General features: G+C 34.9%; 3 protein-coding genes across 3 annotated transcripts; 2 read left to right on the plus strand and 1 right to left on the minus strand.

Annotated features, from left to right (window-relative positions):
• Positions 1–1,174: 1,174 nt before the first annotated feature.
• On the plus strand, positions 1,175–11,032 carry LOC123697924 (aladin-like). The gene is made up of 6 exons (XM_045644497.1): positions 1,175–1,400; positions 1,471–2,066; positions 2,477–2,689; positions 3,208–3,359; positions 9,326–9,524; positions 10,161–11,032. Exons 1-6 carry the CDS (start codon positions 1,278–1,280, stop codon positions 10,300–10,302), a joined length of 1,425 nt encoding a protein of 474 aa, XP_045500453.1. The 5' UTR covers positions 1,175–1,277; the 3' UTR covers positions 10,303–11,032.
• Positions 7,744–8,974, plus strand: LOC123697925. Its single transcript, XM_045644498.1, has one exon. It carries the CDS (start codon positions 7,825–7,827, stop codon positions 8,779–8,781), a length of 957 nt encoding a protein of 318 aa, XP_045500454.1. The 5' UTR covers positions 7,744–7,824; the 3' UTR covers positions 8,782–8,974.
• On the minus strand, positions 11,025–12,909 carry LOC123697923. Its single transcript, XM_045644496.1, has 2 exons — positions 12,822–12,909; positions 11,025–12,539 (listed from the first exon to the last, which is right to left on the minus strand). Exons 1-2 carry the CDS (start codon positions 12,847–12,849, stop codon positions 11,032–11,034), a joined length of 1,536 nt encoding a protein of 511 aa, XP_045500452.1. The 5' UTR covers positions 12,850–12,909; the 3' UTR covers positions 11,025–11,031.
• Positions 12,910–12,959: the final 50 nt, after the last annotated feature.

Genomic DNA, 12,959 nt, shown 5'->3' on the forward strand with positions numbered 1-12,959 from the left:
TATTTCACGGTTCGTGAAGCCGCTCGTTTTACTTTATTCAATTTCTATAGAAAATGTAATCTCAGAAAATCTAACTTTCATGCAATTGAGCTTCAGTTAACATAAAATACTTTTTATCTAACTAATAGAATATTCACATTTTGTTATTAGTTGTTAATAAATTAATAATAGAAAATTTACAAAAGAATTAACAAAAGCAAACATTATAATGCAACTTGCAAAGCTTTTTCTTCGTCGTTTATTTTTCGGTAAACGGACATAACTACCTACATAAAGTAAATCAAACAATTAATTCCTTAAATTCTGAAAATTCAGTTACAAAATAATGTATCCGATTTTCAGGACCATTATTATTAACTCTAGTTTGAGTAAAGAGTAAATTGAGTAGGTAACTCAAACCAATCCAAATAAATCATCCATCACCCATAAAACCCTTTCGAAATGTACTTATTCTAAAAAAAACACCTGAAAAGGCATCAGGAAATCAATTACTGTTGTCACTAGCGAAGTACAACGCGTTGCATAAATCACCGGGAGCCGCAGTAAATTCCCCCAAAGCACCTTATAATAGCAAGAATAGCCAGCTCAAGCCTTATCTACTTTCCTTTTAATGGCTTCTAAAGTGCATATTTTGGTCTAATGTATGATCATGGTTTTGGGTAAGATTATTTAAATGAACAAGACGTTCATGTAGGTAGGTAAGTATTTAGTTAGATTAGGTACGTATAAATAGAACCACAATATTTCAACGACATAACTGAAGAAATAAGTTAGTTAGATTGCAGACGATTTGAAATATCAAAATATAACATAAAAAAAATAAAAAAATTTTACTTCGATGGGCAAACAAATTACTATTGAAAACCATTGAACAAACCTGTGCCTTACCTGTGCTATTACAGTAATCAAGACTAATAATAGCTCAATGTTGAAAAGATAAGATTGCGCTTATATTCGAATTTTGCGCTGTTATATTTAAAACGTTACATAATATTTTGTTTTAATATCTAAGCTATTACATTGCATAAAAATTGTAGTTTTATTTTGAAAATTCAGTAGATATTATAAATAAGATACAATTTTAACATTGAAAAACTTTTGAAAAACGTTCAGATTTACGTAGATTTTCTATTCTGTATGTGTACACCACACCAATGACATTGACATTTGAATTTTGACAACTGACGTCCAATCGCAATCGGAGGAATAATCAAAATTTGAACTGTTGCCGGTTAATCAGTTAGAATTTTACAAACAACAAGGCTTAAAACATAAAAATGTCGATATTTCAAGGGTTTCCTGACTTACCAAGTCCGAATGAAACTGCTTACTGTAAAATAAATGAAGTATATTGCTGTGCAAACAACCGATATGGAAATGTATCAACATTCACTAATACGGTAAGGTTATGTTCTTATTTTTTTGTTACCGTATCTGGATAGAATGATAATGATCTTTTACTTATTACAGGTAAACAATCACCCTAAAATAAACGTCACAAGGGACCTGCACTATCACAGATTATCGGACGAAAATGTATCAATGTACATAAACGTTGAAGACACATTTCTCAAGAAAATATCAAGTGTTTGGTACAACCAGGGTTTTCTAGAAGCTCTGAGTATTGCCGCAGATCCGACCACAAACCGTGACAATAAAATCGTAGCTGTAACTGCGTCATATGCATTAAAAATCGCGAACATCTTTTCTACTTTTAGATACTTCTTACAACCTCATTTGAAGGATATAGGGCCTAAGATTGTGTCGAAATATTCGAGAACTCGCAATTGGGGTAGTTCTCCTGTGAAATGTATGGCATGGCACCCGCATACCACGAAAATTGCTATAGCAACCGCAGATGATGGTGTCAGAGTGTATAGTTCTGATGTGTCCTTTGTGTCGACTTTGAAGTGTAAATCACAGTGTCATGTATCATCATTGAGCTGGAGACCGTATTCAGTGTCAGAAATAGCAGTTGGTTGTGAGCAGGGAGTGATTGTATGGACAGTGGACCCTAATTCTATGTTTACTAAACCGTCTTCGAGCAATGCTGTTGTGTTGAAAAGGTAATTTTTTTTTTATCTCTGAAAAATGAAATTATTGTAATGCTTTAATAGAGGATTCAGAAATTATTAAATAAATAAGTCTATATGTTATATAATATTATTGTTAACTTTAAAGATGTACAGAATAACTTTTTTACTTTTTCCAATATTTTCATACAAAATGCAATAATGGCGGACAATTTTACATATATTTATTGAAATATTTCGAATATACCAAGAATACATTATACATGATCTTTACAACTATTTACATTAATAATGTTTGGTTATTGTTTCCTATGTATTTAAATTAGTTCTTTCAAATCTTTCCTGTCTCATTCCAATAAGAACCCACTCAAGCAGTATTTCTTCCAGATTTATTTTATTTATTTATTACTTCCAGATTTATTTTATTTATTTATTACTTCCAGATCAGGTCACAGTCCAGTCACCGATGTGAGCTGGTCTCCAAATGGCGACCTCCTCATCAGCTGCTGCGGCGCAGACACCTCCATGCTAATCTGGGACGTTGCCATGGAAACCGCAGTACCGTTACGAAGGGTGGCTGGTGGTGGAATTGTGTTTGCAAGATGGTCGCTCAATGCAAGCAAGATATTTGCCGCTACATCATCTATTATATTTAGGTAAAGTATGGTGATTTACCTTATATTTTATTGTTTTATTTCAGTTGCAAATATTTTATCATTTAATTAAAGAGAAGATAAACAATTCAAAATTTTAATGTTAGACTGATAGTATATCTAGTGGCCAATTTCTTCAGCGCTGCCAAAAAATATATGTATATGAGTAATATTAGTATGACGTGAGCGCCAGTATCCATATGCCAGAATCTCCTCAACATTGCATTCAGCACTATAATTACTTGCCGCCTATACCTAACTTAGGTACAAATTATTATATATTAAAATATAAATAGAGCTATATCGATAACTATTACCTTTTTTGGAACGAAGTTCCTTATCGCGCGTTGTGAAAGGGGGCTAGACGGAAATAATTCTTACGAAAAGTTGTCACGTAACTTTTTGCTAGAGTTGTAAGCCGTGCGGCGTGCGCATAGTTCTCTGTCTGTCTCTCTCTAACTTAACACTTAGTTCCATCCGGATGTCCCTTGACATCGCTCAAGTTTTTCTTGTCTATACAGGGTATGGGATACAAAGACATGGACGCCAGAGCGCTGGTGCGCGCGAGGTTGCCGCGTGGTCGCTGCGTGCTGGGGGCCGCAGGACGTCGTGCTGTTTGCCGCTAAGGGAGAGCCTATTGTATATGCTTTGAGGAACACTGGCTTGTTGAATGGTGTCTACGCCTGTTAATTTATAATAGCAATCGCGCACCCACCATCATAGATTATCATTTTTATTTTTATTTTATTATATCGGGTAGAATGTATTTTTTCCACTTATCTAAAATCTTTGTACAAAGGTGTGTCGGTCTCGAAAATAAATTGTTTTAAACGGAATATTGAGTTTCCCTAAAGAAATTCCAGTTCCCAAGCCTAAAGCGGGAACAATTTGGCGACCGTGACAGGACCAAATACGGATAAGTTATCTACACACCTACGCAATCTTTTTGGGACTGATTCCTGCCGAAAAGGATACCTAACCTGCTCGTCTGAACAACGCCACATCTAAAGTGTCGTGCCGGAGTGCAGTTCATAATTCATACCAAGTTAAGTGCAAATCCTTAATTCCTTCCGTTCCTAACCATAAAACAATTTAAATTATAGCAATTGATTAATTACCTAACCTATTCTCACATCCTCACGCCATATCCCCTTGCATAAATCCTAATTAATTTGTTCAAAATTGAATTCATTTTTTGTTTACAACAATCTCGTATATTATCGCCCCTTCTCGCTTATAAACTCGACTTCGCCGAATAATTTCAGGAGCCGTCTTATCAGGCGACTAAATATCGCTCGCACGATCTTCTGCGCAGCAGCTGCGTGTGAGCAGCAGCCCGGCTACCAGCGGCAGGTTCCACCAGGCGAGGAGCGTGAGATAAGCATTTTATTTCTTCCATAATTTTATCAAGCTTGTTGACGTGCATTTAAATAATTAATTAATCGAAAAATAATTACATAATTTGAAAGTAATTACATACTTCCTTTTCATAACAATATTCAATACAACTATTTTACAAAATGTCTACGGAATCTAATCCAAAGTTATTAAGAGATTCATATTCAAAAAGGTCTGCTATTAAAGGCCAAATTACAAAATTTAAAAATTATTTGGACAGAATTAGCGAGTCCACTTCAATGGATGAAGTATTAATGGCTGAATTTAAATTGAAACTTAGCAAATTTGAAGCATTGTCAACAAAGTTTGATGTGTTGCAGACTGAGATTGAGGTTCTAAATTCTGAAAATCTTGATTCCGAGATTGATGAAAGAGACGACATTGAGAACGATTTCGTCCAAAGTATTGCTTCTGCTAAAATAATGATTAAACAATATGATAATTTATTTAATGACAACGAAAATCGTAGGAAATCGATGGGCAATGAAGACTCTTTCCATCAAGACTCAAATATTAGATTACCACGAATCGAGATCTCAAAGTTTAATGGTTCATACTTCCGTTGGCTAGAGTTCCGCGACACATTTTCAAATTTGGTTCATAAAAACAAAAATATTACTGATATACATAAATTTCATTATTTACTTTCTTACCTTGAGGGTGATGCGGCACGGATTGTCTCTAATCTCGAAGTGTCAACAGCAAACTACCAGGCAGCCTGGACGCTACTTTGCGACAGGTATAATAACAAAAGACTTCTTGTTGATCATCACTTAGATTCTTTACTTAACATTCAATCTTTAACTCGTGAGTCCGACAAGTCATTACGTTTTTTAGTCGATCATGTTACAAAAAATCTTCGCGCCTTGTCTAGCCTGGGTCAGCCTACTGACTATTGGGATGTACATATAGTATTTACTTTGTCTTCTAAATTGGATAAATGTACTCTTGTTAAATGGGAAGAGTATCGAAATACTATTGATGACATTCCAACTTTGCAACAATTTCAAAGATTTTTAATCAACCGTGCAGATGTGTTAGAATCTTTAAATCGAAATAAGGTTGGCACTAATAATGAATCCCAAAATAATTCTAAATTACAATTATTCACACCACGTCCCTCACAACTAAATTCACAAAAAAATAATAAATCTGATAAAAATAAAAATACTAATTCATTTTCTACATCTAATCAAAATCAAGTAAATGTTTATCTTTGCATAATTTGTAACGGAAATCACAGAATTTATGACTGTCCTACATTTAAGTCTAAAAACATTCAAGATAGGCTGTCGTATGTAAATAAATATAAATTATGTCGAAATTGCCTCAGACAAGGGCATCCTGTCAGTGACTGCCGCATGGGTTCATGTCGACAATGCCAGCAAAAACACAACACTCTCCTCCATAATTCTAATGATGACGTCACTGCCAACTTCAGCACAGATGAGCAAGTTGAACCAAACGAATCTGTAGCAGCCTTTTCTAGACAAATGTCCAAGCATGTTCTCCTATCTACAGCATTGATAGAAGTTTTTAATCCTATTAATAAGCAGGTAGAAAAGGTTCGCGCTCTCTTGGATTGTGGCAGCCAGTCTTCATTTATCACTAAATCCCTGCAACGAAGAATGTCACTAAGAACTTGCCCAATGCAGGCATTAAATGTCATTGGGATTGGTAATAATTCTTCTAACACAGTGTACGAAAGCTGTCTCACTCAAATAAAATCTCTAAATAGCAACTACAGCGTTACTCTTTCGTGTCTTGTTCTCAACGAATTGACGGGCCGCTTACCTAAGACCCCAGTTGATATTCAAGCTCTCAAAATACCTAATTCTCTTACTTTGGCGGACCCTGAGTTCTACAAGCCAGCTCCGATTGAAGTTTTAATTGGAGCAGATATCTTCTGGGACATTCTAAACAGCGAACAGCTTTCTTTAGGTCCTAATAATCCTAAATTGCAAAATTCTAAATTCGGCTGGATAATAGCTGGCCCAATCAACAATTATTTTAGTAAAGAAACTATTCATTGCAATCATTCCAGAATTGCAAACCCTACATCTAACGAAATTCACAAAATGCTCACAAAATTCTGGGAGCTTGAAGAGCTACCCCAAAAAACTGTTCGAAGTCAAAATGACATTGCATGCGAAAAACACTTTCTAAATACCACCACTCGCTTAGAAAGCGGCAGGTTCTGTGTGAAGTTACCCCTAAAGGACTCACCTGACTGCCTCGGCGATTCATACTCTCAAGCTAAAAAACGATTCCTAAATCTTGAGAAAAGATTTAGACGAAATAAAGAACTAAAATCGAAATACGTTGAATTCATTCGTGAATACGCTGATATGGGCCATCTATCTGAATCACCTACTCCTATTCCAAATCCATCATATTTTTTGTGTCACCATGCTGTCATAAAGGAGAATAGTGAATCTACCAAACTCCGAGTAGTGTTCGATGGCTCAGCCCCCACAACCTCTGGCTTCTCTGTCAATGACATCCTCATGGTAGGCCCAAATATTCAAGACTCTCTTTTCTCCATTTTAGTGAGAGCTCGGCAACATAAATTCATTTTGACAGGTGACATTGCCAAAATGTACCGTCAGGTTCAAATTGAGAGTTCAGATCAAAATTTGCAGCTCATATTATGGAGAGAAGATGAGTCTCAGCCTATCAAAACTCTGCGATTGATTACTGTCACTTACGGTACCGCAAGTGCCAGTTACTTGAGCACGAGATGTCTTTGGCAGGTTGGACAGGAATGTGGGGACGAAATAATCAAAAATATCATTCAGCACGACTTTTATGTCGATGATCTAATCACCGGCTGTGATGATGAAGATCAACTTAAATACATTCAAAATTCAGTTTCAAACGCTCTAAATTCAGCTTGTTTTCCTCTACGAAAGTATAAAACTAATTCAAAAAACTTGTTCCAAAATTTACACGAAATTAATACAGAACATTTGACAATCAGTGAGTCGTCGAGCACTCTCGGATTTTGTTGGGATCCATCGAAGGACGCTTTTAGTTTTCCTATCGAAATTCCACTTCATAGTGACAAAATCACAAAGAGACTTATCCTCTCAAGTTCATTTCGAATCTTCCATCCTTTAGGTCTTTTGAGCCCGTGCATTATTCAACCAAAGATTTTGCATTAATCAATGTCCATACAGCCGTCGAATCTGAAATTAATTTTGATTTTAAAAAATATTCTAAATTTACAAAACTTCAAAGAACTTTTAGTTACATTTTACGATTTTTACACAATTCTAAAAACAAAATAAAAATAATAAACTTACCAACATTTTATCAATTGACGAATTAAATAATTCCTTTAATTTTATTTGCATGCTGTCCCAAAAACAAACTTTTAAGTACTTATGAATTTGATAAGTTGTCAAATAGTAAACCTTTAAGCCCAAATTCAAATATTTTATCGTTATCTCCATTTTTTTATCATCAGGCGAATCTTATAAGAGTCGGTGGCAGGCTCAGTTCATCTGAATATAAATTTGAAAAGAAGCATCCCATTCTTCTAAATTCAACGCATCATGTGACGAAGCTTCTATTTGAACGCGAACACGTTCGATCTCTGCATGCAGGACTGCAACTTCTGTTGTCGATTATCCGCGAGTCTGTTTGTAGAGCCTGTCAATGGCAGAAAACTAGCTAGGCGCGTAGTCAAAAACTGCGTTAGCTGCACACGTCTTCGTGGTCAGACCTATAATCCAAAAATGGCTGACTTACCTGCAAATCGCGTCAACGTTGACTTTCCCTTCAAGTCTGTTGGAGTAGACTATGCGGGCCCTTTCTTCATTCTAAATCGTAAAGGACGCGGTGCTAGAGTAGTTAAGTGCTACTTATGTCTGTTTGTGTGTTTGCGCTTCAAATGCATTCACTTAGAGGTCCTATCTGATTTGACAAAAGACGCTTATATTATGACACTTCGCAGATTTGTGGCACGCCGTGGAAAGCCAACCGAAATGTTTTCCGACAACGGTAAAAATTTTGTTGCTGCCGCGAAAGAATTAAATAGTTTTCTAAAGGCTAATCAAGAACCTCTGTCTGAGTTTGCTGCTCAGGAGGGAATAAAATTTTCTTTTATCCCCGCTTACGCTCCTCACTTTGGTGGAATATGGGAGGCCGGGGTTAAGTCCGCTAAACATCATATAAAGCGAGTCATGGGCAATACCCATCTTACATTTGAAGAACTTTCGACATTGTTTGCTCAAGTAGAGGCTATTCTCAATAGCCGTCCTCTATGTCCCATGTCATCTTCCCCGAATGACTTCCTATCCTTGTCCCCAGGGCACTTTTTAATTGGAAGACCATTGAATGCACTACCGGCTCCTTCATTGGATGACGCTAAAGAGAGCTCCCTAGATAGATATGGCAGACTTGAACAAATCCGCCAACACTTCTGGAAGAGATGGCAGAAGGAGTATATCTCAAAAATGCAACTACGAACCAAATGGAAGGTTGACAAATCAAAAATAAACATCGGAGACCTCGTACTGCTTCAAGAGGATAATTCTCCACCACTTTGTTGGCGCATGGGGCGTATCGTTCGATTATTCCATGGAACAGACGGCGTTTGTCGAGTTGCGGACGTCGAAACTACAAGAGGCTGCGTTCGAAGACCTTTGGTTCGACTATGTCCTCTGCCCACTTCTGAAGACCTTCAAGCTTGAAAATCTACGCTTTTCACCGGGGGGAGGATTATGTCTACGCCTGTTAATTTATAATAGCAATCGCGCACCCACCATCATAGATTATCATTTTTATTTTTATTTTATTATATCGGGTAGAATGTATTTTTTCCACTTATCTAAAATCTTTGTACAAAGGTGTGTCGGTCTCGAAAATAAATTGTTTTAAACGGAATATTGAGTTTCCCTAAAGAAATTCCAGTTCCCAAGCCTAAAGCGGGAACAAATGGTTAGTTTAATTTTATATTATGTATACTGAGTATGGGATACAAAGCCGTGGGCGCCGGAGCGCTGGTGTAAGCGAGGTTGCCGCGTGATCGCCGAAGTGCTATTGTTCGCGATGTTGCCGTTTGGTCGCTGGAGTTCTGGTTTTAGCGAGGTTGCATATACATATTGTATCAACCATGCACAATAGCTTGAATAATAAACTATCTGTTTGTAAACCATGCCACATCACATTGATATAATTGTACACCTACAATTAGATAATTAGACTATTGTAACTTAATTTGAACACATTTTACAGGAGCAAAAGACAGCAAAGCACAGCCAGTGCTTGATGTAACAAAAGTGGAATTGCCCTCCGGTGATTCTGTTGGGGGCCCCATACTAGATATGTGCTGGGATCCCACAGGAAAATATCTGGTCTTACAGTTTGAAGAGTCCCACATTATAGCTGTGTTCTGCACTACACAGATGATGATGCAGCTCAATGTTACTCCTTGGTAAGCCTTTTAAAAAATACCAAATATTTATTTATTTACTTATGCTTTATTGTACATACATACCAGGGCAAACAAACTTAGACTATAATTTTATACATTAATAACACACGGGCACATATGCACGATAAGGCAGCCTTATTGCTCAAGAGCAAATAGTTGCAAATAGTAGCAAATAGTTCTTCTATTTTAAATTAAAACCTTTTTAGGATGAGCTCTTTAAACCTATGCAACTTCATATTTACTTAAAAGTAATATTTGTACATTCTTGCAAAATATTTATTGCCGCAGCATATTAGCCTCTCTGCCAATAAAAAGCAGCAGATAAACGTTATCTACAGCTTACGTCAATCTCATACATTCGTAGTCTATTCTATTGAACACTACGCTAACAGAAAGCCACTTGGCTAGGGGGGCTGGATAAAAAAAGGTCTATCCAACATAAAAATAGCTTTTCACATTGAATCAGTAGTTCACGAGATTAGTGCATTCAACAAAACAAATCAGCTTTATAATGTTAGTATAGATTGTACAATTGATATATTGTAAAAGTGTAGTGAGTTCATATTATAGAAATTTTTGTGTAATATTTATTGTCTTTTATTATTTGTTAAACTAAAATGCAATTTTTCTTTACAGTTGCTTAATAAACGGCATAGACAACGAAGTGCCATCGACCATCGCGTTCCAACAGAATTTCAAAGATGGCGCCTGTCTCACTATAGCGTGGTCGAGCGGCAGAGTACAACACTTTCCTATAGTTTATACGGACTCTTATTGATTAAATTAAAGATGGAAAATGGACCTAATGAGTGGATTTTTATTTGTATCGGGTGTAAAATCCTCATGTTTGTGTTTTTTGTGAGAAAAAATGGTAAAAAGTTTAAAAAAAAATTGTCGCGCAAATTACTGGAATAGATAATTTTGTATTTATTTGTAATCTTATTTATTTATTAATTAAAAGTTCATTTGAGATAACTATTCATTTAAAACAAAATTTCTGAATGTTTCTGTTTATCTGTATTAATTTGATATTTTGTATCTGTGACTCTCGTTTTTTATTGAAGATTTTACTGTAATATTAAGTATAATTTTTTAATAAAAACGTATTTTTTGTATGTGACTTGAATTAATAAAAAAAAAACTGGTCACTGGGCCACCTACAAATGTTTGAAGGCAGGTTTGATATTAATATTTTTATTGTTGATTGTTTAACTAAATTTATTTTTGAACTTCTTAAGGCGCGTTGACAGTAAAATTTCAAGATCGCGTCATGGCATAACTGCCACGTCATGGAGTAAGGCGACGATTTTGGTATCTGAATCTTGCCAAAGAAGTTTCACTTCTGACACGTGTGCTGGGCACAAATGCTCTTTTATGGTATGTGGAGTGAAAACGAATATTTTCTTGTGAATCAAACAATTGTATAATGTGAAAGATTTTGTATATTTTTGTAAGATTCAATAATATTTAGTTATGTTGAAAGAAATAAATGGACTGATACAATACTCTAATCGTCTTTTATTATAATGCTATCAAAAAATGGCGTCGTCCTAGTAACGTTGAAAATTGTATAGTTTTTATCAAACTTCTTGCGTGTGCTTATAATTTCTCTTAAATTATTTTTATGGTTTATGCGTCTTGAATTTCTTAATTTCAAAGAGTTTTTGATTTCATCATCTAGTTTTAACTGCACTTTCACATAAATGTCGTTTTCTTTATTTATATCAATAAGGTATCCGCTTCGCCTTCCTCTATATTTTCCATTGCAGAATCTGAATATAAGGCAAATCCTTCCCAAAACATCTCTTTCCAAATTATCCAAATCAACCTTTAAGTTAACATTAATATCAGCTTCTATAGGAGTTGCTTTTCTTTCACTAACTGTCTTCAATTCATTATTTATAGTTGTTTTTACGTTATTTCTGACCTCTGCTATTGTAGATTTAACATATTTAGATAATGCCTTTATATTTGCTTCTTTCATTTTATTCTCATCTAACTGAACGGATTGTGTTTGCTTCACAAATATGTCTATTATATTCTTTCCTACGATACCACAGCTCCCATTTATAGCATTAACTATAGATTGCTTTTCTAAATCATTATCTGTATCTCTTAAATACATTTCTGCATAATTTCTAACAACACTAACAACTGTTTCATTTAGAAAATTATAAAATTCAAACATAAAACTTTTTAGTTCATTAGAACATATTGCGAATTGTTGACAGTTATGTCTGTTTAAATCTGTTTCTGAGTCGTAAACTAAATTCTGATGTTTTCTGTATGTTGGTTTGTCCACATACACGCATTTAATGTTATATTGATCTGCTAACGAATCTACATCTTTGGTTATTAATGAGAAAAAGGTTTGTAATTTATCTAGAAAAGATATTGTTTCTTCAAACTGTTGCGGATTAGTGGTAGGTTTAAATTTATTTACGTAATTTTCTCTTAGATTTTTCCACTGTCGGAACCACATTTGATTGATAACGTGTGATGTACGTAAGATCGTGCTTTTAGTATCATTTTCATATCCGCTCTTCCAACTGCACTGACTGCCAATTAATTTTGCTATGAGCTGATCTAATGTCTTCATCACAAGAAGCTGTGTTTTATCAGAAATAGCTTCTCTATCTAAAGCTCTCTGAATTTTGTCTCTGACTTTTTTATATTTGTTTACATTATCTTTAAGAGGTTTGCTTTTTTCTCTTAGTCCTTTTTTATTGATGTGTTCCTTTTTGGGTATAAATTCTATTATAGTGGTCTCATCTTTTCCTTCAAGTGTCAGATTATTTTCTGTCTCCATAGTTATAACATCATTATCTTGGAGAAAGGGTTTCAGCTCTTCTATTTTATTATTAATTACGATTTTAACAAGCGATTCAGCATCTGGATTAATAAATGGATCGGCCACATTGTCCCTAAACACATTATATTCTGAAGAATTGTTATTTGTTATTTCTTCTCGAAATGTACATTTTACTAATGTTTTTAATATAAGAAACAATGTAACTGTAATCAAAACAGATTGTTGATTTAATGCTTTATGAGAAGAGCACTAGAAAAATTACTTTTTAAGTTAAATACTAATTTCACTAGGTAGGTAGGTACTAAGTATATATCGTTTATGAAGGAATTAGAGAGGATATTAGAGATATAGATAGTTACTGCGAAATTAACGCGTACTATGTCGATATTATAAAGTGGGGGACGATATTATATGGGCTGATTACAAAGGAAACTAATTTCAAACCACGATTTACACAAGCTGTAAGTAGGACATGAATACATTACCTCTAAGAAAGCGTTTTGAAAAATGCATTACTCCGTATTCCTAAAGCAGTAATTTCATTTTTATTACCTTGTTTACTACACGAATGCTATTTCGAGCAACACATGCAATTTAAAAATTTTATTTTCCTGCATTTGGTA

This window comes from Colias croceus, chromosome 15 (assembly GCF_905220415.1).
Source record: "Colias croceus chromosome 15, ilColCroc2.1".
In the NCBI taxonomy this organism is placed as follows: domain Eukaryota; kingdom Metazoa; phylum Arthropoda; class Insecta; order Lepidoptera; family Pieridae; genus Colias; species Colias croceus.